Source organism: Oncorhynchus tshawytscha, unplaced genomic scaffold (genome assembly GCF_018296145.1).
Source record: "Oncorhynchus tshawytscha isolate Ot180627B unplaced genomic scaffold, Otsh_v2.0 Un_contig_10559_pilon_pilon, whole genome shotgun sequence".
NCBI lineage: Eukaryota > Metazoa > Chordata > Actinopteri > Salmoniformes > Salmonidae > Oncorhynchus > Oncorhynchus tshawytscha.
The window spans coordinates 63,913-91,060 of NW_024609390.1; the positions used below are offsets into that span (position 1 = coordinate 63,913).

Consider the following 27,148-nt stretch of genomic DNA (forward strand, 5'->3'; position numbering starts at 1 on the left):
ATTACCGTCGGAAACCATGCTGATGGTCTACCAGTCGCCTGTCAATCATCTGGGAGACAGGGCCCCGCCTCCGCCCGTCCAATAGAGGAACTGAATCATGGTCCATCACTGTCAACAAGGCAGGACAGAGTCTGGATACACTACTGTCTTTCTATTAGCCTCAGTTCTAACCAGACTAGCCTGGATATAAAAATGATTTGGTCTTAACTTTAACCACTGGCCCAACTGTACATTCTGGCCATGAAAACATTGCAGCACATGATGCATCAAGAAAATAATCATTGTTTTAAAGTGGCAATATGTAACTTTTTGTGCAATAGAAATGTGAGTTATAGATCTATCCTTCCACTTGAAAGCAAGTCTAAGAAGTGGTAAATCCGTTCTGTGTGCTGTTCTATGCTTCCCGTTCTTAAGTTTTGTTTTTGTGTATTTTACTTTGGTTTTGTACAGCAGCTTTAAACAACTGAAAAAACAATATTTTTGGTTATGGAAAATATATTTCACGGCGGTTTAGATGATACAATGATTCTCTACACTATACTATCTTATTTTGTTACATAAACTGACATTAGGAAAACGATTTGAGTTTTAGCAACCAGGAAATGGTGGAGAGATTTCTGCATAGTGCAACTTTAATGTGACAGATCCATAATCTTGACTCCATAGTGTAAAAATAAAACAATTGGCAACACACTTTTATTTCAATTCAGTTTCAATCAATTAACAATATAACATAATTACCTATTGCAAAATACCGTATGAAGTGAACACACAAATGTCTAGTAGTATCCTGAAATAAAATACATTTCAGAATATACCTAGACATAACAAACAAAACACACAAAATGTATATTTTATGCTATCATTCACGTTAAGAGCATTTGGTCACTGAAACGTGAATGGAACAATGGAATCCAACCGGTCCAAATGGGACATGGAATGCATGTGTTTGAGTCCAGTATATCCTAAGAGGAGAGAGAGTATGTCTGCTTCTTACTTTAAGAGGATACTTTTTCTTTCGTTGAGTCTGCACTGTTGGGTCAGGTCCCACTCCGAACACCCTGGGGGGTCCTTGAGATCCACAATAAATTACTGAAAATATCAAAATAACAAATCATGTCTAACTTGAAGTAAAAACGTAAGCATAATGTTATCATCACCTCAGGATGGCGTTTGGAGTAGGGAGAGAAAGAGAGTGAGCGTTTGTCTCTGTACTGTAAATTAGCCTGACGCTAAAGGGCCCTGTCTCGCAGATGGAGCGGGCTAACCACTAACGCAGATGTTGGGGGCTCATTTACAAAGGCTTGGGCCCCGGCACGGCACTAGACCGCTGCGTGAGCGAGTGGCTCGGAGTGAGTCGACAGCGCTTTTCTCGTAAATATTGGTTCTGGAAGCGCGGCGTGGAGGCAACTTCATACACGTGCGCGATCACGCACATACACACACACACACACAGAGCAACTTCAGGTCGACTTGGCCAACTCAGCCCCCGCTGAGAAAGAAAGGCCTGGGCACGAAGGAGGGATGGAGAGAGAAGAGGAGGAGGAGAGTGAGAGGATGACAGTTTTTCCCAGCCGCAGCCCTCAGCCCCGGAGTGGGAGTCAGGCGATTTCGCTGACTGGTGTTGTGAGCGCGGCCAGCGCTTCTGTCAGCACTTTCCTCTCCTTCATCTTCACACACAGCACCTCCATTAGGAGAGCAGCAGAGGGGATCTGTGGAGGGGGAGGGGAGAGGGGAGAGAAAGAAGACAGAAAAAACACAGAACAGTTAAAGTGTGCTTTTTGACACTTGGCATCTTTTCAGAGGGCAGGTTTGTTGTTATTGTGGTACAGTATTGAGAGGAGAGAGAGGTTGGGCCTGAGAGGGGCAGTAGAGAGAGAGGTTGGGCCTGAGAGGGGCAGTAGAGAGAGAGGTTGGGCTTGAGAGGGGCAGTAGAGAGAGGTTGGGCCTAGAGAGAGGGGAGAGGGACAGGTGGGCCTGAGAGGGGCAGAGAGAGGTTGGGCCTGAGAGGGGCAGTAGAGAGAGGTTGGGCCTGAGAGGGGCAGTAGAGAGAGGTGGGCCTGAGAGGGGCAGTGGGCCTGAGAGGGGCAGTAGAGAGAGAGTTGGGCCTGAGAGGGGGGCCTGGAGGGGGGGCAGAGGGGCAGAGACAGGTTGGGCCTGAGAGGGGCAGTAGAGAGAGGTTGGGCCTGAGAGGGGCAGTAGAGAGAGGTTGGGCCTGAGAGGGGCAGAGGGGCAGAGAGAGAGGTTGGGCCTGAGGGGAGTAGGGGCAGTAGAGAGAGAGGTTGGGCCTGAGAGGGGGGCAGTAGAGAGAGAGGGCAGTGGGCCTGAGAGGGGCAGGTTGGGCCTGAGAGGGCAGTAGAGAGAGGTTGGGCCTGAGAGGGGCAGTAGAGAGAGGTTGGGCCTGAGAGGGGCAGTAGAGAGACAGGTTGGGCCTGAGAGGGGCAGTAGAGAGAGGTTGGGCCTGAGAGGGGCAGTAGAGAGAGACAGGTTGGGCCTGAGAGGGGCAGTAGAGAGAGGTTGGGCCTGAGAGGGGCAGTAGAGAGAGAGGTTGGGCCTGAGAGGGGCAGTAGAGAGAGGTTGGGCCTGAGAGGGGCAGAGGAGGGGCAGTAGAGAGCAGGTTGGGCCTGAGAGGGGCAGTAGAGAGAGAGGTTGGGCCTGAGAGGTTGGGCAGGGGCAGAGAGAGAGGTTGGGCCTGAGAGGGGCAGTAGAGAGAGAGGTTGGGCCTGAGAGGGGCAGTAGAGAGAGAGGTTGGGCCTGAGAGGGGCAGTAGAGAGAGGTTGGGCCTGAGAGGGGCAGTAGAGAGAGAGGTTGGGCCTGAGAGGGGCAGTAGAGAGAGAGGTTGGGCCTGAGAGGGGGCAGGTTGGGCCTGAGAGGGGCAGTAGAGAGCAGTTGGGCCTGAGAGGGGCAGTAGAGAGAGAGGTTGGGCCTGAGAGGGGCAGGTTGGGCCTGAGAGGGGAGGGCAGTAGAGAGAGGTTGGGCCTGAGAGGGGCAGTAGAGAGAGAGGTTGGGCCTGAGAGGGGCAGAGGTTGGGCCTGAGAGGGGCAGAGAGGTTGGGCCTGAGAGGGCAGTAGAGAGAGAGGTTGGGCCTGAGAGGGGCAGGTTGGGCCTGGGTAGGGGAGAGAGAGGTTGGGCCTGAGAGGGGCAGGGCAGAGAGAGAGGTTGGGCCTGAGAGGGGCAGTAGAGAGAGAGGTTGGGCCTGAGAGGGGCAGTGAGAGGTTGGGCCTGAGGGGCAGGTTGGGCCTGAGAGGGGCAGAGAGAGGTTGGGCCTGAGAGGGGCAGTAGAGAGAGAGGTTGGGCCTGAGAGGGGCAGTAGAGAGAGGTTGGGCCTGAGAGGGGCAGTAGAGAGAGAGGTTGGGCCTGAGAGGGGCAGTAGAGAGAGAGGTTGGGCCTGAGAGGGGCAGAGAGGGCAGCCTGAGAGAGAGAGGTTGGGCCTGAGAGGGGCAGTAGAGAGAGAGGTTGGGCCTGAGAGGGGCAGTAGAGAGAGAGGTTGGGCCTGAGAGGGGCAGTAGAGAGAGAGGTTGGGCCTGAGAGGGGCAGTAGAGAGAGAGGTTGGGCCTGAGAGGGGCAGTAGAGAGAGAGGTTGGGCCTGAGAGGGGCAGCCTGAGAGGGGCAGTAGAGAGAGAGGTTGGGCCTGAGAGGGGCAGTAGAGAGAGAGGTTGGGCCTGAGAGGGGCAGTAGAGAGAGGGGTTGGTCCATGTTTAGTGTTTTCCACAAAGCATTTCTTAAAAACTTGAAAAAGGAACAGCTGAGCACTTTGTTCTTTTAGGATGTCCTGAGGTACAATATACATACAAAAGTATGTGGACACCCCTTCAAATTAGTGGATTTGGCTATTCCAGCCACACCTGTTGCTGACGGGTGTATAAAATCGAGCACACAGCCATGCAATCTCCATAGACAAACACTGGCAGTAAAATGGTCTGTACTGAAGAGCTCTGTGACTTTCAACGTGGCAACATCATATGATGCCACCTTTGCAACAAGGAAATAATAAAAGGAATAATGGTCTGAGGCTATTTTTTATGGTACGGGCCCCTTAGTTCCAGTGAAGGGAAATCTTTACGCTACAGCATACAATGACATTCTAGGCGATTCTGTGCTTCCAACTTTGTGGCAACAGTTTGGGGGAGGCCCTTTCCTGTTTCAGTATGACAATGCCATCGTGCACAAAGCAAGTTCCATACAGAAATGGTTTGTCGAGATCGGTGTGGAAGAACTTGACTGGTCTGCACAGAGCCCTGACCTCAACCTCATTGGCCTAATCACCTAAAATCAGCACATATCCTCACTAATGCGCTTGTGGCTGAATGGAAGCAAGTCCCCGCAGCAATGTTCCAACATCTAGTGGAAAGCCTTCCAAGAAGAGTGGAGGCTGTTATAGCAGCAAAAGGGGGGGAGGAACTCCATATTAATGCCCATGATTTTGGAATGAGATGTTGGATGAGCAGGTGTCCACATACTTATGGTTCTGTAATGTACATACTGGTGTTCTGCTAGTCAGCATGCTCTCTGAGTGAACGTCCAGTGTTGTATAAGAAAGGAGAGGAGGACACTCTAGACTAATGAGAGTTGCACTCAGTGTTAAAGTTGAGAGGAATAGTTTGGGTTTCTCTCACTGTGTATGTGTGTGTGGTTTCCTTGCTGCAGGCGAGGGAGAGAGAGAGGGGGCAGTCTTAACCTCTGCGCCTCGGCTAATTTTGTTTTTCCTCTTGCCTCTCAAAACCGACACAAGGACTTTATGGAAATCAGGCCCTGGCGATCAAAGGCAGATATATCACACATAAATATTCACATTAACGCCGTGCATCCGCTCTGAAACGCTGGGAAACCTATTCATTCCTGTAGTGGGGTTTTAAAGTCTCGCTGTGGCCAGGTTTGAGTAGTAGTGGACTGAAGCTGGCTTAGCTCTGAAACTCATAAAAAGTTGTATTATGCTTTAATCATAGAACATATCTCCATAACATATGTAAACCAGATCAGCACTAAGTACTGGAGCTTAAAGGTTCTCTTCACACTCAGATCTTGAAAGTGAATTGAAGTGGCTTACTGGAGGAATTATATAGAAGTTAAACATTCAGGATGTTTATTTTGCTCTTTCTTTATCTATCTATCTATCTATCTATCTATCTATCTATCTATCTATCTATCTATCTATCTATCTATCTATCTATCTATCTATCTATCTGTCTGTCTGTCTGTCTGTCTGTCTGTCTGTCTGTCTGTCTGTCTGTCTGTCTGTCTGTCTGTCTGTCTGTCTGTCTGTCTGTCTGTCTGTCTGTCTGTTCTGTCTGTCTGTCTGTCTTCTGTCTGTCTGTCTGTCTGTCTGTCTGTCTGTCTGTCTGTCTGTCTGTCTGTCTGTCTGTCTGTCTGTCTGTCTGTCTGTCTGTCTGTTCCTGTCTGTCTGTCTCTTACCACTGCTGAGACACCTCTCTGTTCCTCTGAGTCTCCTCTACCACTCTGTTCCTCTGAGTCTGTTCCTCTGTCTCTACCACTGCTGAGACACCTCTCTGTTCCTCTGAGTCTCCTCTACCACTGCTGAGACACCTCTCTCTGTTCCTCTGAGTCTCCTCTACCACTGCTGAGACACCTCTCTGTTCCTCTGAGTCTGTCTACCACTGCTGAGACACCTCTCTGTTCCTCTGAGTCTGAGTCTCTGTTCCTCTCTACCACTGCTGAGACACCTCTCTGTTTACCACTCTGACACCTCTCTGTTCCTCTGAGTCTACCCTCTACCACTGCTGTTCCTCTGAGTCTCCTCTACCACTGCTGAGACACCTCTCTGTTCCTCTGAGTCTCCTCTACCACTGCTGAGACACCTCTCTGTTCCTCTGAGTCTCCTCTACCACTGCTGAGACACCTCTCTGTTCCTCTGAGTCTCCTCTACCACTGCTGAGACACCTCTCTGTTCCTCTGAGTCTCCTCTACCACTGCTGAGACACCTCTCTGTTCCTCTGAGTCTCCTCTACCACTGCTGAGACACCTCTCTGTTCCTCTGAGTCTCCTCTACCACTGCTGAGACACCTCTCTGTTCCTCTGAGTTTCCTCTACCACTGCTGAGACACCTCTCTGTTCCTCTGAGTCTCCTCTACCACTGCGGAGACACCTCTCTGTTCCTCTCTGCAGAGACAACACTACACACACAATCGCAGCTCAGCTCCTCACCACTGCTCTAATCAGCTAACTACAGTACACGTACAGCCACTAACTAAGCAAACAAACAACTACACAGTCAAATACAGTATAAAGAGATGCCACAGCACAGGGCTATGGGAGAGGAGACCGAGAGGGTCATAATGATGATAATAATAATAATATATGTTATTTAGCAGATGCTTTTTATCCAAAGAGACTTACAGTCATGCGTGTTTACATTTGATGTATGGGTGGTCCTGTAATTCTGGCATTGCAATGACCATGCTCTACCAACTGAGTTACAGAGGACCACATAATGATAATTATGATTGATATGGCTAAATAAAGGTAAACATACTGATTGAGAAGTGTACCTCAGTCTATTCTGGTTCAAGTGTGTGTAACTCATAGTCTACATAAACACAACCTTCCTTGTTCACAGAGGTGAACGATCTGGTTTGTATGCTGTGTGTATTCTGGCAAAAGGACCTCTGTACTTCTGCACGGAGCGATTTCTTTTAGTAGCCGTATGGGTTACATTTGTGACAGTCAGTGAGATCAAACACAGAGCTTGCTACCTGGGGCAGGTGAACACACAGGCCCTGGAGCGACACACACACTGTACCCATGTCTCTGCCTGCTCTCTCTAATGGCACCAGAGGGACCGCTAGGACCTGTCATTACTATGTAACCACTGCTTTACAGGGGCCCCGGGCCCCTAGGGCAGATCGCACCTTTTCAGTGGACTCCCCCATGAATGTCTTTCAGAACCCCTCCGGGAACCTGTTTTGTTCCTTGTCAGTGACTCTTTGTTAGTTCCACCTTCTGTTTGAGTGGCAATTTTTGGTTTCTTGCTGGGGAATGTACCAAATTGTTAACTAGCAACAACAACTGGGCCCTAAAAGACACCCACCAGAAGAGGCAAACAAAATAAAACCCAAATCAAACTTAAAGTCAGGAAGCAAACCAAAAAGTGGAGCAAAACGAAAACAGGGAAGATCAGATACATTACAGTTTTTTTTAGATATCAACATGGGCCAGCACAGGTGAAACACCTTCTGACTAATGAGGTGACACCAATCGGTGCGCCCAACATGCTAACGTCCAACCCCAAATATAAATGGAAACACCAAAGCCTGTAACACCTTCCCCCTAGCCCCCATCACTATTCAATAGGCCCCGCAGACCAGAGCGATTGTCTGGATGTGTTTTCATTAACACGGTCCGGTGTATTAGCGCTGACGTGCTAAGCTACCCGCGTTGAGTGTGTTGAGATACTGACCAGAGACAATATAAGGTGGCCGGGGGCGCGACGTAAAGGTGGTTTTACCAGACCAATTAAATGACACTGTTACTCCAGTGCCTGGGGCGCCGCTGGAGGCGGAGAGCCGTTTGCGGTACAACACCGGGGCTCCCGTTGTGCGTTAGACGCCATTACGTGAAACAACACCTCTCTTAACCGATCGATCATTCACACGCTTTCTGTTCTCCCTCGGAACAGGTTAGCAGGTTTCGAGGGCCCAATTTGTGTGAGGACAGGTAGACATGCATGGTGTTAGTGTGGAAGTCTAGATAGAAATGGAAAGAGGGAGGGGGACGACAGAGACAAAGGAGCGGGAACAACACATTTTTTATTTGTTGCATTGCAGCAAAGTTCTCTTGCAACAGGGTGGTCAAATTAAGATCCTGCATCTGTACCTCTTAGAAATGTGATTGATTGATTTAAAAATGCTTTAGATTCAATGCTTGTTCTCCAGTGCCCTTGCAGCACACACCACTGAAATGGTACAATATGTTTTACCGTCATTTATAAAGCGTCGATAAGACACCTCCAATCTAGGCCACCGCGGGGAAGGAGATACGTTACATGATCACAGGGAAACACTTTATGATCTTTGATCTGCTCACTTTTGTTTGAAATCAAAGTTATCAAACGGGGAATAAACAACAAGGAACAAAACAAAAGCACCGAAGACCTACTAAAAAAAGTCTGCATTTGATTATCCCGATAATGAATATGTCACATGCAGATGAAAAAAGACGGGGAAAAACTCAGGTGAGTAAAAGGAAAAACATCCCCAAAGTCTATTCTTCCTCTCCTTCTTTCTCCTTGGTAATTACGGTTCTCTCTCTCGTTCTCTCTCTCGTTGCCGTGTTCCTTTCTATTCTCCCCTTTAGGGCCCCGGGAGACTGATATGAAAGGGAATTGGACACTTGGGGCCATAGATACTGTAATTAAAAATCTTTGCCTTATTTTGGAGTTGATATTTAGTTGGGAAACATCATCAGGTCGGTGCAACCTGTGTTATTAGAGCTGACCTAAATACAACCCAGATTAAACGCTTCAGCAACGCTACGGCAGGCCTTTGTTTTTCACTCATTAGGAGTGGAAATGAGGTGATCATCACAGACACAATTCAGGTATAAATACATTAAGGTTATATCCACACAAAAGGATGCTGCAACGCTGCTGAAACCCTTTTGTACCTGTTGGCAGAAACATACCGTACTGTACAGTATACTGAAGTGTGTAATCCTATCACAAATCAGAAACATACCGTACTGTACAGTATACTGAAGTGTGTAATCCTATCACAAATCAGAAACATACCGTACTGTACAGTATACTGAAGTGTGTAATCCTATCACAAATCAGAAACATACCGTACTGTACAGTATACTGAAGTGTGTAATCCTATCACAAATCAGAAACATACCGTACTGTTCAGTATACTGAAGTGTGTAATCCTATCACAAATCAGAAACATACCGTACTGTACAGTATACTGAAGTGTGTAATCCTATCACAAATCAGAAACATACCGTACTGTACAGTATACTGAAGTGTGTAATCCTGTCACAAATCAGAAACATACCGTACTGTACAGTATACTGAAGTGTGTAATCCTATCACAAATCAGAAACATACCATACTGTACACTATACTGAAGTGTGTAATCCTATCACAAATCAGAAACATACCATACTGAAGTGTGTAATCCTATCACAAATCAGAAACATACCATACTGTACACTATACTGAAGTGTGTAATCCTGTCACAAATCAGAAACATACCGTACTGTACAGTATACTGAAGTGTGTAATCCTATCACAAATCAGAAACATACCGTACTGTACAGTATACTGAAGTGTGTAATCCTATCACAAATCAGAAACATACCGTACTGTACAGTATACTGAAGTGTGTAATCCTGTCACAAATCAGAAACATACCGTACTGTACAGTATACTGAAGTGTGTAATCCTATCACAAATCAGAAACATACCATACTGAAGTGTGTAATCCTATCACAAATCAGAAACATACCATACTGTACAGTATACTGAAGTGTGTAATCCTATCACAAATCAGAAACATACCGTACTGTACAGTATACTGAAGTGTGTAATCCTATCACAAATCAGAAACATACCATACTGTACACTATACTGAAGTGTGTAATCCTATCACAAATCAGAAACATACCGTACTGTACAGTATACTGAAGTGTGTAATCCTATCACAAATCAGAAACATACCATACTGTACAGTATACTGAAGTGTGTAATCCTATCACAAATCAGAAACATACCGTACTGTACAGTATACTGAAGTGTGTAATCCTATCACAAATCAGAAACATACCATACTGTACACTATACTGAAGTGTGTAATCCTATCACAAATCAGAAACATACCATACTGTTCAGTGTACTGAAGTGTGTAATCCTGTCACAAATCAGAAACATACCATACTGTACAGTGTACTGAAGTGTGTAATCCTATCACAAATCAGAAACATACCGTACTGTACAGTATACTGAAGTGTGTAATCCTATCACAAATCAGAAACATACCATACTGTACAGTATACTGAAGTGTGTAATCCTATCACAAATCATGATGACTTGACTGTTATGGTGCTGTTTCACAGTAGTTTGACTTTCTTCAGCAATGAGCCCTCATAACAGGCTAACATTACTCAATGAGCCATAATAACAGGCTAACATTACCCAATGAGACATAATAACAGGCTAACATTATTCAATGAGACATAATAACAGGCTAACATTACTCAATGAGACATTATAACAGGCTAACATTACTCAATGAGACATTATAACAGGCTAACATTACTCAATGAGACATAATAACAGGCTAACATTATTCAATGATACATTATAACAGGTTAACGTTAATCAATGAGACATTATAACAGGCTAACATTACTCAATGAGCCATAATAACAGGCTAACATTACTCAATCATAATAACAGGCTAACATTACTCAATGAGACATTATAACAGGCTAACATTTAATGAGCCCTATAACAGGCTAAATTACTCAATGAGACATTATAACAGGCTAACATTATTCAATGAGACATTATAACAGGCTAACATTACTCAATGAGCCATAATAACAGGCTAACATTACTCAATGAGCCATAATAACAGGCTAACATTACTCAATGAGACATGATAACAGGCTAACATTACTCAATGAGCCATAACAACAGGCTAACATTACTCAACGAGCCCTCATAACAGGCTAACATTACTCAATGAGACATTATAACAGGCTAACATTACTCAATGCGACATTATAACAGGCTAACATTACTCAATGAGACATAATAACTGGCTAACATTATTCAATGAGACATAATAACAGGCTAACATTACTCAATGAGACATTATAACAGGCTAACATTACTCAATGAGACATTATAACAGGCTAACATTACTCAATGAGACATAATAACAGGCTAACATTATTCAATGATACATTATAACAGGTTAACGTTAATCAATGAGACATTATAACAGGCTAACATTACTCAATGAGCCATAATAACAGGCTAACATTACTCAATGAGCCATAATAACAGGCTAACATTACTCAATGAGACATTATAACAGGCTAACATTACTCAATGAGCCCTCATAACAGGCTAACATTACTCAATGAGACATTATAACAGGCTAACATTATTCAATGAGACATTATAACAGGCTAACATTACTCAATGAGCCATAATAACAGGCTAACATTACTCAATGAGCCATAATAACAGGCTAACATTACTCAATGAGACATGATAACAGGCTAACATTACTCAATGAGCCATAACAACAGGCTAACATTACTCAACGAGCCCTCATAACAGGCTAACATTACTCAATGAGACATTATAACAGGCTAACATTACTCAATGCGACATTATAACAGGCTAACATTACTCAATGAGACATAATAACTGGCTAACATTATTCAATGAGACATAATAACAGGCTAACATTACTCAATGAGACATAATAACAGGTTAACGTTAATCAATGAGACATTATAACAGGCTAACATTACTCAATGAGACACAATAACAGGCTAACATTATTCAATGAGACATTATAACAGGTTAACGTTAATCAATGAGCCCTCATAACAGGCTAACATTACTCAATGAGCCCTCATAACAGGCTAACATTATTCAATGAGACATAATAACAGGCTAACATTATTCAATGAGACATTATAACAGGTTAACGTTAATCAATGAGACATTATAACAGGCTAACATTACTCAATGAGACACAATAACAGGCTAACATTATTCAATGAGACATTATAACAGGTTAACGTTAATCAATGAGCCCTCATAACAGGCTAACATTACTCAATGAGCCCTCATAACAGGCTAACATTACTCAATGAGACATAATAACAGGCTAACATTATTCAATGAGACATTATAACAGGTTAACGTTAATCAATGAGACATTATAACAGGCTATCATTACTCAATGAGACATAATAACAGGCTAACATTACTCAATGAGACATTATAACAGGCTAACGTTAATCAATGAGCCATAATAACAAGCTAACCACAGGAGGTTGGTGGCAATTTAATTGGGGAGGATGGGCACGTGGTAACGGCTGGAGCAGAATAGGTGGAAAGGTAACAACAACATCAAACACATGGTTTGATGCCATTCCATTCGCTCCGTTCCAGCCATTATTATGAGCCGTCCTCCCCTCAGCAGCCTCCTCTGAGGCTAACATTATCCAATGAGCCATTATAACAGGCTAACATTATCCAATGGGCCATTATAACAGGCTAACATTATCCAATGAGCCATCATATCAGACTAATGTTATCCAATGAGCCATTATAACAGGCTAACATTATCCAATGAGCCATTATAACAGGCTAACATTATCCAATGAGCCATCTTAACAGGCTAACATTATCCAATGAGCCATTATAACAGGCTAACACTATCCAATGAGCCATTATAACAGGCTAACATTATGCAATGAGCCATCTTAACAGGCTAACGTTATCCAATGAGCCATCTTAACAGGCTAACATTATCCAATGAGCCATCTTAACAGGCTAACGTTATCCAATGAGCCATCATAACAGACTAACGTTATCCAATGAGCCATCATAACAGGCTAACATTACTCAATGAGGCCCAAACCCTGTCCAACAGCCACGCTATATGCTAACTCACTTTAGAATGTCCACTATCAGCATCAATTCACTTCTCTGTGCCTACTTCAACAAAGTCAGCCAGTGTAGAGGAAAATTGAGGAAAATAATTAATGAATGCAGTTCCAGAATAATCTTGACTGGCCAATTTAAACCAAACTCTATTAGTGTACAGCGTCTTTGTCTGAATAAACTATGTAGCTTGTGATCACAGTAAACAGAGAGGAAGGTTATAGTCTACTTTGGTCTCTACTCGTCACACAAACCCAGTCGCCCACCTCCCCTAGGGCCCCTTGTCCCCACAATCTCTGCCTTGGCACATTTACAGTACAAAGTCTGAGAATCCCCCTCCCCCCTTCACACAGCACAGTCACTGCTGATTTAATTAAACAAGGCTTAATTAGAGTCCCTTCTTTCTGAAGGAACAACACTAGCTGGAGCTCATCGCTGTTCCTTGTCATTACTGCATAATAATTACCAACTGCAGAATAATTGCAGATGATATCCGCCATCACTATGCCAGCGTTGACAACAAACAAACACGTTTGAGAAGTTGGTAATATTGTTGTTTGGGCATGGTGGTGCTTGACTCAAAAGTTACAATGGTTTTGGTTGAGTATGTAAGTAAGTAGCCTTGCACATGCCTTGGCTTCTGTGAGCTGGAACTGTTCACAGGAGCAGGAGCCTGTCTGCTGTTTCTGTAGTGTGAGGCAGCTTGATGTACAAGTACACACTCTGGACAGGACGCTAGTCTATCTGCTGTTTCTGTAGCGTGAGGCAGCTTGATGTACAAGTACACACTCTGGACAGGACGCTAGTCTATCTCCTGTGTCTGTAGCGTGAGGCAGCTTGATGTACAAGTACACACTCTGGACAGGACGCTAGTCTATCTCCTGTTTCTGTAGCGTGAGGCAGCTTGATGTACAAGTACACACTCTGGACAGGACGCTAGTCTATCTCCTGTTTCTGTAGCGTGAGGCAGCTTGATGTACAAGTACACACTCTGGACAGGACGCTAGTCTATCTCCTGTTTCTGTAGCGTGAGGCAGCTTGATGTACAAGTACACACCCTGGACAGGACGCTAGTCTATCTCCTGTTTCTGTAGCGTGAGGCAGCTTGATGTACAAGTACACACCCTGGACAGGACACTAGTCTGGGTCACATGACAGCCTCCACAAACAGCCATGTTTACAGGTAGACTCAGCCATGTTTACAGGTAGACTCAGCCATGTTTACAGGTAGACTCAGCCATGTTTACAGGTAGACTCAGCCATGTTTACAGGTAGACTCAGCCATGTTTACAGGTAGACTCAGCCATGTTTACAGGTAGACTCAGCCATGTTTACAGGTAGACTCAGCCATGTTTACAGGTAGACTCAGCCATGTTTACAGGTAGACTCAGCCATGTTTACAGGTAGACTCAGCCATGTTTACAGGTAGACTCAGCCATGTTTACAGGTAGACTCAGCCATGTTTACAGGTAGACTCAGCCATGTTTACAGGTAGACTCAGCCATGCACAAGTAAACAGGAATATCGGGTCGAATTCCGCAACAACTAGGAGCGTTGAAACGCGAGGCTAAACTTCTCAGCTGTTTTGGTCCCGTAGCAATCACCTTGTAGCAATGTGTGGCGCCCCCATGCACATGCGGTAGGTAGCCTAGTGGTTAGAGCGTTGGGCCAGTAACCGAAAGGTTGCTAGATCGAATCCCCGAGCTGACAAGGTTAAAAATCTGCCTTTCTGACCCTGAACAAGGCGGTATACCCACTGTTTCTAGGCCGTCATTATAAATAAGAATTAGTTTTTAACTGACTTGCCTAGTTAAATAAAGGTTAAATAAAAAATAAAATGCTCAGATACACTGTGTGAGAGCAAAGTCTTGCATCACGCTCGTCTGCGGTGCTGCTCGTGGCAACGTCATATCGCTGAGTCTCAGTTAAAGTAGTGTTGTCTAAGGGCTCTTGATTGAAATACAGGCCCAGATATGTAGAGTACACTACAGTAAAGATATTAAGTTAATCTTCTCTTAATGGATCCTGGGTTGACACAGTGCAGTGCCTATAGCAACCAAACTCCTCCCCCGAGGGTACTGAAGGGTAAATATTACCGCTCAATATCACACCAGCTTCCGCCACCCTCTAGTAAAACTTGAGCGTCCTCCCAATCGGCGGTCGTAAAGGGCAGTGCGCCGACGACTTTTCAAATGTTTTTTTTGGGGGGGGGGAGCTGTCAGGAGGGTTGAGTAGAAGGTTAAAGCTACAGTCTGTGATCTGGGACTCTGTTCAATGGTCATTTCAATTCAACAGGGCTTCTGTTTTGTTGTTTTTCAAATCCCAGAATGTAGCTTTAAAATGAGTGTGAAAGAGGATCTAGGGAGGGACGGGGAGCAGTTCATTATGGGCCAAACAAACTGCAGATTGAAGGCCATATACGTGTCCCAAATCACACCCTATTCTCTATTTTCAATAGGGCAGTGGCCAAAAGTAGTGCACTAAATAGAGCATAGGGTGCTATTTGGGAGGAAGAAGACCATATATGCAGTCATTTCCCCGTGTTCATAAAGCCAGGCCCATTAAACTCAGCTCCAGTCAATAATTAGGATGCCACAAATAAACCAAGGCAATTAAATCAATATGGGCCTGGGCCATTTCAACCCCATTCTCCCTGGGCCGGTGATTGGCTAGACACCCTGTGGCACAGGGCACGTCTTCAGACACTACATCTTCATGCTGTGTTATTCATGGTGGGGTGTAGTGGCTGGTGTGGGTCCGGGGCCCCTGGCTAGTAAATTATTATGAGAGGAGGGGAACACCAGTGGAGCTGGGTAGGTGTGTGTGTATACAGTAGGAGCCTAAGACGGTGTTCTACTGAGAGATATTGGGCTTTATTTCATGAAAAGCCACCGGGTGGAGAGCAGAGGAGTGAGAGAGAGCGAGAGCGGGAGAGAGAAGGAATGGGAGTGAGAGAGGGGGAAAGAGAGAGAGGGAAAGAGGGGGAGAGAAAGAGAACGGCAAATAAAGAGAGAGAGAGAGAGAGAGAGGAGGAAATGAGAAGCAATGTTTTATTTGTCTGTGAGAGGATGTTTACAGTCGTGGCCAAAAGTATTGACAATGACACAAATATACATTTTCACAAAGTCTGCTGCCTCAGTTTGTATGATGACAATTTGCATATACTCCAGAATGTTATGAAGAGTGATCAGATGAATTTCAATTAATTGCAAAGTCCCTCTTTGCCATGCAAATTAACTGAATCCCCAAAAACATTTCCACTGCATTTCAGCCCTGCCACAAAATGACCAGCTGACATCATTGCAGTGATTCTCTCGTTAACACAGGTGCGAGTGTTGACGAGGACAAGGCTGGAGATCACTCTGTCATGCTGATTGAGTTTGAATAACAGACTGGAAGCTTCAAAAGCTGGGTGGTGCTTGGAATCATTGTTCTTCCTCTGTCAACCACTTGCTGCCAGTAAGATTGCACCTAATTCAACCATTTATCGGATCATCAAGAACTTCAAGGAGAGCGGTTCAATTGTTGTGAAGAAGGCTTCAGGCCACCCAAGAAAGTTCAGCAAGAGCCAGGACCGTCTCCTAAAGTTGATTCAGCTGCGGGATCGGGGCACCACCAGAGCTTGCTCAGGTATGGCAGCAGGCAGATGTGAGAGCATCTGCACGCACAGTGAGGCAAAGACTTTTGGAGGATGGCTTGGTGTCAAGAAGGGCAGCAAAGAAGCCACTTCTCTTCAGGAAAAACATCAGGGACAGACTGATATTCTACAAAAGGTACAGGGATTGGACTGCTGAGGAATGGGGTAAAGTCATTTTCTCTGATGAATCCCCTTTCCGATTGTTTGGGGCATCCGGAAAAAAGCTTGTCCGGAGAAGACAAGGTGAGCACTACCATCAGTCCTGTGTCATGCCAACTGTAAAGCATACTGAGACCATTCATGTGTGGGGTTGCTTCTCAGCCAAGGGAGTGGGCTCACTCACAATTTTGCCTAAGAACACAGCCATGAATAAAAATGGTACCAATACATCCTCCGAGAGCAACTTCTCCCAACCATCCAGGAACAGTTTGGTGACAAACAATGCCTTTTCCAGCATGATGGAGCACCTTTCCATAAGGCAAAAGTGATAACTAAGTGGCTCGGGGAACAAAACATCTATATTTTGGGTCCATGGCCAGGAAACTCCTCAGACCTTAATCACATTGAGAACTTGTGGTCAATCCTCAAGAGGCGGGTGAACAAACAAAAACCCACAAATTCTAACAAACTCCAAGCATTGATTATACAAGAATGAGGCGCCATCAGTCAGGATGTGGATCAAAAGTTAATTGACAGCATGCCAGGGCGGATTGCAGAGGTCTTGAAAAAGAAGGGTCAACACTGCAAATATTGACTCTTTGCATCAACTTCATGTAATTGTCAATAAAAGCCTTTGACACTTAAGAAATGCTTGTAATCATACTTCAGTATTCCATAGTAACGTCTGACAAAAATATCTAAAGACACTGAAGCAGCAAACTTTGTGTAAATTAATATTTGTGTCATTCTCAATACTTTTGGCCACAACTGTAGGGCAGTAGCGAGGGGTGACACGATAATAAAGATCTAGCCTTGTGCAGATAACTAGAACACTTTTCCTAGAAATAACTAAGTGTGCTTGTACTGTAGCTACCAGTAGAGAGATGTCTTATTAAAGTATTCACATGAACACACTACCAGTAGAGAGTGGTCTTATTAAAGTATTCACATGAACACACTACCAGTAGAGAGTGGTCTTATTAAAGTATTCACATGAACACACTACCAGTAGAGAGTGGTCTTATTAAAGTATTCACATGAACACACTACCAGTAGAGAGTGGTCTTATTAAAGTATTCACATGAACACACTACCAGTAGAGAGTGGTCTTATTAAAGTATTCACATGAACACACTACCAGTAGAGAGTGGTCTTATTAAAGTATTCACATGAACACACTACCAGTAGAGAGTGGTCTTATTAAAGTATTCACAGAGTTCAAACACCATCACCCATACACAGTACATCAACACTGAAAATACAATAGTTCCACACTCAAAACACACACCTCTTCAATCAATTCCTCACTCTCTGTCACACACACACTAAAGTAGCCACTGTGTCAGGGCCTCTCCCTCTGTCCTTGTTATGTTGACGTGTGGCTGGCTGGTGTGGTGTTGACAGTGACAGTGAGTCTGGCGGGGCAGTGGGTGGTGGTGGCTGTGGCCCAGAGCCAGACACAGTAGACAGACGGACAGTCCGGTGACTGATGGTTCTGCTATTGACAGTGCCACTGAGATAATAAAGTGCTGTCCCACAGGCAGCTCCATTAGGGCCTGACAGTGACAGGACTGGGCTGCTGCAGAAGGAGTCAGGACACACACACACACACACACACACACACACACACACACACACACACACACACACACACACACACACACACACACACACACACACACACACACACACACACACACACACACACACACACACAAACTCAACCACCCACCAAGTGACAGCCAGCCAGCTAAGGACATGGATCTCTCTTTCCTGCCCTCTTTCTCTCTCTCTGTCTATTTCTGTCTCTTCTCCTTTTTAACTGCGGTGACAGGGCAGTGTGGAGGAACAGGGCAGATCATATCCCTGTTAAGGAAGCCTTGTTATTAGTGCGACTGCCACAGGCAGCAGGGTGACAGACAGGCCATAGTTTTCACTGTTTCACATTCTCCTGCTCACTGAGCAACTCAAATGGATGACAGGAAGACAGAACAGTTGTACTGTAGAGACGAGTGCTGCCTGCTTTCTAGAATATTGTCATTTCTATTGATGTACAGTTCAATCGGAAGTTTACATACACCTTCGCCAAATACATTTAACCTCAGTTTTTCACAATTCCTGACATTTAATCCTAGTAAAAATGCCCTGTCTTAGGTCAGTTAGGACCACCACCTTATTTTAAGAATATGAAATGTCAGAATAATAGTAGAGAGAATGATTTATTTCAGCTTTTATTTCTTTCATCACATTCCCAGTGGGTCAGAAGTTTACATACACTCAATTAGTATTTGGTAGCACTGCCTTTAAATTGTTTAACTTGGGTCAAACGTTTCGGGTAGCCTCCCACAAGCTTCCCACAATAAGTTGGGTGAATTTTGGCCCATTCCTCCTGACAGAGCTGGTGTAACTGAGTCAGGTTTGTAGGCCTCCTTGATCACACACGCCTTTTCAGTTCTGCCCACACATTTTCTATAGGGTGAGTTCAGGGCTTTGTGATGGCCTTGACTTTGTTGTCCTTAATCCATTTTTCACAACTTTGGAAGTATGCTTGGGGTCATTGTCCATTTGGAAGACCCATTTTTGACCAAGCTTTAACTTCCTGACTGATGTCTTGAGATGTTGCTTCAATATAGCCCCCTAATTTTCTTTCCTCATGATGCCATCTATTTTGTGAAGTGCACCAGTCCCTCCTGCAGCAAAGCACCCCACAACATGATGCTGCCACCCCCGTACTTCACGGTTGGGATGGTGTTCTTCGGCATGCAAGCCTCCCCCTTTTCCTCCAAACATAACAATGGTTATTAAGGCCAAACAGTTATATTTTTGTTTCATCAGACCAGAGGACATTTCTCCAAAAAGTACGATCTTTGTCCCCATGTGCAGTTGCAAACCGTAGTCTGGCATTTTTATGGCGGTTTTGGAGCAGTGGCTTCTTCCTTGCTGAGCAGCATTTCAGGTTATGTCGATATAGGTTTTACTGTGGATATAGATACTTTTGTACCTGTTTCCTCCAGCTCCTTCACAAGGTCCTTTGCTGTTGTTCTGGGATTGATTTGCACTTTTCGCACCAAAGTACGTTCATCTCTAGGAGACAGAACGCGTCTCCTTCCTGAGCGGTATGACGGCTGCGTGGTCCCATGGTGTTTATACTAGCGTACTATTGTTTGTACAGATGAACGTGGTACCTTCAGGCGTTTGGAAATTGCTCCCAAGGATGAACCAGACTTGTGGAGGTCTAGAATTTCTTTTCTGAGGTCTTGGCTGATTTCTTTTGATTTTCCCATGATGTCAAGCAAAGAGGCACTGAGTGTGAAGGTAGGCCTTGAAATACATCCACAGGTACACCTCCAATTGACTCAAATGATGTCAATTAGCCTATCAGAATCTTCTAAAGCCATGACATAATTTTCAGGAATTTTCCAAGCTGTTTAAAGGCACAGTCAACTTAGTGTATGTAAACTTCTGACCCACTGGAATTGTGATACAGTGAATTATAAGTGAAATAATTTGTCTGTAAACAATTGTTGGAAAAATGACTTGTGTCATGAACAAAGTAGATGTCCTTACCGACTTGCCAAGACTATAGTTTGTTAACAAGAAATTTGTGGAGTGATTGAAAAACTAGTTTTAATGACTCCAACCTAAGTTTATGTAAACTTCCGACTTCAACTATATCTATTATGTCTTCTTAGTTCTCTACAGACAACGTGTTAGTGTGTGAAGATAGGATGCACACTGACAAGGAACAACTGCCTGTGGTCTCCACTGTCTGTCTCCACCTTACGAAAATGACATGCACCTGCAGTCACACAGAGAGACAGAGACACAGAAACAAAGACACACAGGCATAGACACAGAGACATATATAGAGACAAAGAGACATATACACAGAAATAGAGACACAAAGACAGAAACACAGACACGTAGATACAGATAGAGACAAAGAGACAGACACAGAGACAGAAACAGAGGCACAGAGATAAAGAGAGACAGAGACAGACAGAGACAGGGACACAGAAAGAGAGACAGGGACACAGAAACAGAGATAGAGAGAAAGACACAGAGACACAGAGATAGAGAAACTAAGATAGAGACACAGAGACACACAGAAACAGAGACAGAGACATATGCTGTAGAGTACAGTACACACCACTAGCACAACTAAGCACAGTCACAGTCGGCTTCCTTTTTCTAAAATCTCACCTGCCAACAAACTCCCCTTGATGTTTGTGTGTCCCTCTAGAGATACTGTGAGTTTATTAAGCCAGGCACAGAGAGAGAGAGAGAGAGAGAGAGAGAGAGAGAGAGAGAGAGAGAGAGAGAGAGAGAGAGAGAGAGAAAGAGAGCGAGAGAAGACTTGAAAGGGGATGGATATAAAAAGTCTGGCGTGAGAGAGCGAGGGATAGAAAAAAAAGAGATAGAGAGAGAGAGGGGGGGGGTCACCACGGCAGTGTCTGTGGCCCCCTCCGGGACCCGGGGGCTAGTCTCAGCTTTGTCATCCCCCTCTCCTCCCTCTCTCTCTCCTCTGCCCGCGGAAAACGTCGATAGCAGCCTGCCGGTGGACCGTCTCTGGTGGACGCTCGCTCATTCTCCCGGCATCGACAGCAACGCCAAATCAATATTTAGTTCCCCACTAACAAGCTGCCTTGGGGTCTGAGCCAGAGAGAGCGAGAGTGAGAAAAAGATGGGGGATAAAGAGATCGGGGGGGAGAGTGTGAAAGAAAGCGAGAGTGCGAGAGAGACAATGAGAGAGCAAAAGAGAAAGGAAGGGGAGGAATGCAGGAGGACAGTGGTGGAGTGGGGGCCTGAGAGCAGTCCGGCTGGAGGGGAAAACATGGATTGAGTGGAGCCAGTGTGTGTCTGTGAGGGGAGGTGAAAAGGTCAGAGGAAGAGCCGGTGTGTGTCGTGGTGAGGAGGCGACGCATGAGTGCCTGCAGCGCGAATTGACATGGACACGGACACACACACTCAATCTGAACCGGATCACACAGAGCTGACGGCACAAACACACAGACAAGTGTTTGTACACAACTCACACTCTGCTATCCTCAGTCTTTTCTTCTCTCTATTGTAACTAGTTCATTCTTGATTTAGACAAACATTTGTTGGTTCATCTCTATGCGAGACCACAATGGCTGAACTATCAGTACCAGTGATGTGGTGGTAAATCAAATCGGTGGGTAAGCTCTGATCGCCGTTCGCCTTGAGTAAAGTAACACTCTTCATACCCTGAAGAGGTGTGTTTACCCTCCACTACTGTAGATAATACTAAAAACACTAGCAGACTTGAAACCAGACCTGTTGTTGGAGGATCTTCATGACTTGGTCCAGCCACTCCTGGTCTCTCCTGCTGTCTGCTGCCACATCATCCTCCTCCTGCAGAGACACACAACAACCACCAAAGATGAACAAATAATAAAAATGATATATGCCATTTAGTAGAAGCTTTTATCCAAAGCAACTTACAGTCATGCGTGCCTACAATTTAAGTATGGCTGGGCCCAGCGGGAATCAACCCACAACCATTTGGCCATGCTCTACCAACTGAGCCTCACAGGGCGACTCGTCTCTGTACAACCAGAAGATCACTCAATTTAAGGCAATTTCACTTCAACGCAGATACAAAAATAAAGGCTGAGGTGAGTTCAGAAAATGAAGCTTCATGAAAAATAAGAGAAAAGAAGGAGTAACTACAGCGTGTTGAGCCAAGCAAAGCCCCCTGCCAAACCCTCCCCTAACCCGAAAGGCCCTGGGACAATTGTGCACCGCCGTATGGGTGAACCCCAGGCTGTAGTGGCGCCTCAGCACTGCGATGCCTTAGACTGCTGCTCCACTCAGGGTCAGTCTTTATTAAAGAGACACCATCAGCAGCGTGCAGATAGTGCAACCTTGGTACTGCTAATGAACCCTCTAGTATGCATACATACACCAGTGCCAGTTCCCTATGTATATACAGCTTGTTCCAGTTAACAGAACCCTGCAAGGCTTTTAACCTCAGGTGCTGTCTCTCAAAGAGGTAGAGGGGTCGGTGAATGGAGGATAAGGTGTGTGGGGCTGAGGAACCGATTGTACTCGTCTCCCCCCCGAAGGTCCTCCCTGGCTCTCCTATCCCCTAGACGGATGGGGATGGTGGGCCTCCCTGGCTCTCCTATCCTCTAGACGGATGGGGATGGTGGGCCTCCCTGGCTCTCCTATCCTCTAGACGGATGGGGATGGTGGGCCTCCCTGGCTCTCCTATCCTCTAGACGGATGGGGATGGTGGGCCTCCCTGGCTCTCCTATCCTCTAGATGGATGGGGATGGTGGGCCTCCCTGGCTCTCCTATCCCCTAGATGGATGGGGATGGTGGGCCTCCTTGGCTCTCCTATCCTCTAGACGGATGGGGATGGTGGGCCTCCCTGGCTCTCCTATCCCCTAGACGGATGGGGATGGTGGGCCTCCCTGGCTCTCCTATCCCCTAGACGGATGGGGATGGTAGGCCTCCCTTGCTCTCCTATCCTCTAGATGGATGGGGATGGTGGGCCTCCCTGGCTCTCCTATCCTCTAGACGCTTGCACGCGTGTTACCACTCCACTATGTCTCCCTGTCATGGCTTTTGCGTCATCAGTACAGCTACCAACACATCTTGATCACCAGTCCATTTGATGTCACCAAGTTGTTCACTGCTTTAAAAATATCCTCTCCTGTTGTCCTGGTTTCCAGAAGACGATGTCTTCCTTAATTGACCCCCCCATAAATGTAAAATTTAAGTCCTCCTCAATAGTATGGGGCTTGCCTGTTCTAGCCACTCGGTAGCTCACCATATAAGACGCTTCTAGCCCCTTCTTATTAATGGTATTTGTTGCTTTTATACATGTCTTACTACTCAAAAGTCGTCTTCATTCTCGCTGAAAAAAGTCCCGTGGCTTATTTTTAAAATTATCATGTTTTGGTTCTAAATGTCTGCGCAAGAGTGAACGTTTCCCACGAGAGAGTAACGGTTAATGTGATTAGATGTTATTATTTGACTCGGCTACTTGTATTTGACATTGTGTTGTTATATCACTGAACACTAGATGGTTTAATTTAATTTTTGGCAGTGAAACGAGGCTACTCAGTCGAGAAAGAAACCTCACCCAAAATATAAATCTACTGTTTGAAAATGTGAAGAATAAAAATTATTTTTTAATTTGAATTATCACATTTTTATTTGGAGTACCTCCAACGGCATTGCGCGTACCCTAGCTTGGGAATACCTGCCCTAGACGGATGGGGATGGTGGGCCTCCCTGGCTCCTCTAGACGGATGGGGATGGTGGGCCTCCCTGGCTCCTCTAGACGGATGGGGATGGTGGGCCTCCCTAGCTCCCCTAGACGGATGGGGATGGTGGGCCTCCCTTGCTCCCCTAGACGGATGGGGATGGTGGGCCTCCCTGGCTCCTCTAGACGGATGGGGATGGTGGGCCTCCCTGGCTCCTCTAGACGAATGGGGATGGTGGGCCTCCCTGGCTCCTCTAGACGGATGGGGATGGTGGGCCTCCCCAGCTCCCCTAGATGGATGGGGATGGTGGGCCACCCTAGCTCCCCTAGACGAATAGGGATGGTGGGCCTCCCCTGCTCCCCTAGATGGATGGGGATGGTGGGCCTCCCTGGCTCCTCTAGACGGATGGGGATGGTGGGCCTCCCCAGCTCCCCTAGATGGATGGGGATGGTGGGCCTCCCCAGCTCCCCTAGACGAATGGGGATGGTGGGCCTCCCTGGCTCCCCTAGATGGATGGGGATGGTGGGCCTCCCCAGCTCCCCTAGATGGATGGGGATGGTGGGCCTCCCCAGCTCCCCTAGACGAATGGGGATGGTGGGCCTCCCTGGCTCCCCTAGATGGATGGGGATGGTGGGCCTCCCCAGCTCCCCTAGACGAATGGGGACGGTGGGCCACCCTGGCTCCCTTAGACGGATGGGGATGGGGGGCCTCCCTGGCTCCCCTAGATGGATGGGGATGATTGGGCCTGGTGGTAGCGTTAGCGCACAGCTAATTTCCATGTCTTCAGAGACCCTCATTAGTATGACTGGAGAGGGAGGGAGGGAGGGAAGGGGACTAGGTAGAGGCAGAGATAGGTAGTGAGACAGGCAGAGAGAAAGAGAGTGATAGAATGAGAGAGAGCGTTAGAATGAGAGAGAGATAGAATGAGAGAGAGAGCGATAGAATGAGAGAGAGCGATAGAATGAGAGAGAGCGATAGAATGAGAGAGAGCGATAGAATGAGAGAGAGCGATAGAATGAGAGAGAGATAGAATGAGAAAGAGAGATAGAATGAGAGCGAGCGATAGAATGAGAGAGAGCAATAGAATGAGAGCGAGAGATAGAATGAGAGAGCGATAGAATGAGAGTGAGCGATAGAATGAGAGAGAGAGATAGAATGAGAGAGAGATAGAATGAGAGAGAGCGATAGAATGAGAGAGCGATAGAATGAGAGCGAGCGATAGAATGAGAGAGCGATAGAATGAGAGAGCGATAGAATGAGAGCGAGGTGAGGTGTGGGCTTGCTTGGTGGTGGGCTCCTCATCACCCCTGCCTCCTACGGAGGTGAGAAGGGTGTGTGTGTGTGTGTGTGTGTGTGTGTGGCCCCTCAGAGGATGCATAACAATACACTGACCCTTCGTCTCTCATTAGGGGCCCTGTTGGAAAACAAACTGTCCTGGCAATTATGTCCTTATTACAGACGCATCATTAAGTCCACAACAAGCTGCTGCCAAAGGAGGAGGAGCTGATCACTACTGCCACTCTCTTACTGCCTGTCTACCGCTGGATGGAGTGGCAGGGAAAGAGTATGCTGAGGCTGAGAGTGTGCTAGTGTGTGTGTATTACTTTTATTTCTAATTATATTTGTTTTAATTAGGTATATTATTTCTTTAGTCATTTGGATATATTTTTATCTTCATTTTTTATGTTTATTTGTCCATTTTATTTATTTGTTTATAGTGAGAGAATTTTTTTTTTTAAATGTATTTTTTAATAGTCCTTAAAAACAATGTTTTAACTGCATTGTTGGTTAGTAAGCATTTCACCGTTGTATTCGGAGCATGTGGCAAATAGCATTTGATTTGTGTGTATTTGAGTGTGTAGGGCCGTGGCAACACAAAGGGCTTTTCCCACAACCACCCTCAGTAACAGTGGAAAAGAAATACAAGGTACAGTATAGCAGAACAACTCCTCCTCTCAAACTGAGAGAACCACACTGCTGCCCCTATTCCACTCTGTCTGAATCTTTCAGTCGCAGAAACAAAACATCTCAACATCAACATTTGACACGGTAAAATACCTGGTGGAAACCTCTCTGATACTAAGTAAGCAGTAGGTGGATTCCAACCTGGACAGATTAAAACACGTCTGGTTTCCTGGTAACTTCCAGTTACATAAAGATCTACACAGACACACAATTACTGTTCCCCCTTGTCCTTCCATGGTTCCTGGGGGATTTTCAATTAGCAAGACACAGTGACTGGCTCCCTCTCCTCTCCTCTCCCACACACACACACACACACACACACACACACACACACACACACACACACACACACACACACACACACACACACACACACACACACACACACACACACACACACACACACACACACACACACACACACACATAACCGCACACACACCCTTCCAGTGACAGACCACTTACCCGTTCTCCAGTGGGTCCCTGAGCACCCGACAGCGCCGTGATCCACGGACGAGCAATTAACACCAACAGACACACACACGCCGTTGACCGGGCGGAATGCCATTAGCCGCCATTAACACACACCCTGAGCAACGCTCACCTCACACACACTTCACGGTCATTAAGCTCTGATAAGTTGGAACATTTCTTCAAACGTATCTAGGCCCTGTCATTCCAGGGTAGGTGGTGCCTGATTCCTGGCTGGCATACACTCTCACATCCTGTGATGAAGACAGGAAGTTGATTGTAACGCTGTGTCGGTTAATTGACGACAAGGGAGAAGAGCGAGAGAAGGAGTGATTTATGGGGAGGAAGTGGGGACGTACTGTAGTTAGAGCTTGTGGTCATGAAAGAAAGGGTCCTTCTTGAACACAAAAAGCCATGAGCCAAATCACTTTTATAGCGAATAAGAATGTGAGATTTTCAATATTGTGGCGTTTTCTTCTTCTCTTGAATAAGAGATAGTTGTATCCTAACCTGGTTCCATTCTGTTATGTACGTAGCCATGTTTTCTAGAATTGTCTTCCTATACATAAAGCTAGTGTTTCCCCTATATGCATTTAGCGGATCGTGGACGCCACTGCAAAACAATTTGAATATACTGTATATATAATGTAGATGTATATCAGATGTTTGCCCCAGGAAGACCCCAGAAAGAACAAGCCCCCCACCCCCATACCCTAACTCTGCCCCCGCTGCTACAAACAAATCCTAGGGGAAACACTGATAAATCCCAAACACACTAGACCACCACATTATGTTACAGCCTTATTCTAAAATTGATTAAATTGTTTTTTTTCTCTCTCCCCCTCATCAATCTACACACAATACCCCACAAAGCAAAAACAGATTTTTAGAAATGTTTGCAAATGTATTCAATATAAGAAATATCACATTTACATAAGTATTCAGACCCTTTGCTCAGTACTTTGTTGAAGCACCTTTGGCAGCGAATACAGCCTTGAGTCTTCTTGGGTATGACGCTACAAGGTTGGCACA

At 45.6% G+C, this 27,148-nt stretch overlaps 1 protein-coding gene across 1 annotated transcript in view; it reads right to left on the reverse strand.

The window, feature by feature from the left end:
• Positions 1-666: 666 nt before the first annotated feature.
• Positions 667-27,148, reverse strand: part of cntln (centlein, centrosomal protein) — an 87,850-nt gene continuing 61,368 nt past the window's right edge. Inside the window, exons 15-16 of the mRNA XM_042315115.1 lie at positions 21,741-21,818; positions 667-1,712 (exon numbers count right to left, since the gene is read on the reverse strand). Of these exons, the coding sequence (XP_042171049.1) occupies positions 1,602-1,712; positions 21,741-21,818 (189 nt within the window). The 3' untranslated portion in view covers positions 667-1,601. The remainder of the gene's footprint in view (positions 1,713-21,740; positions 21,819-27,148) is intronic.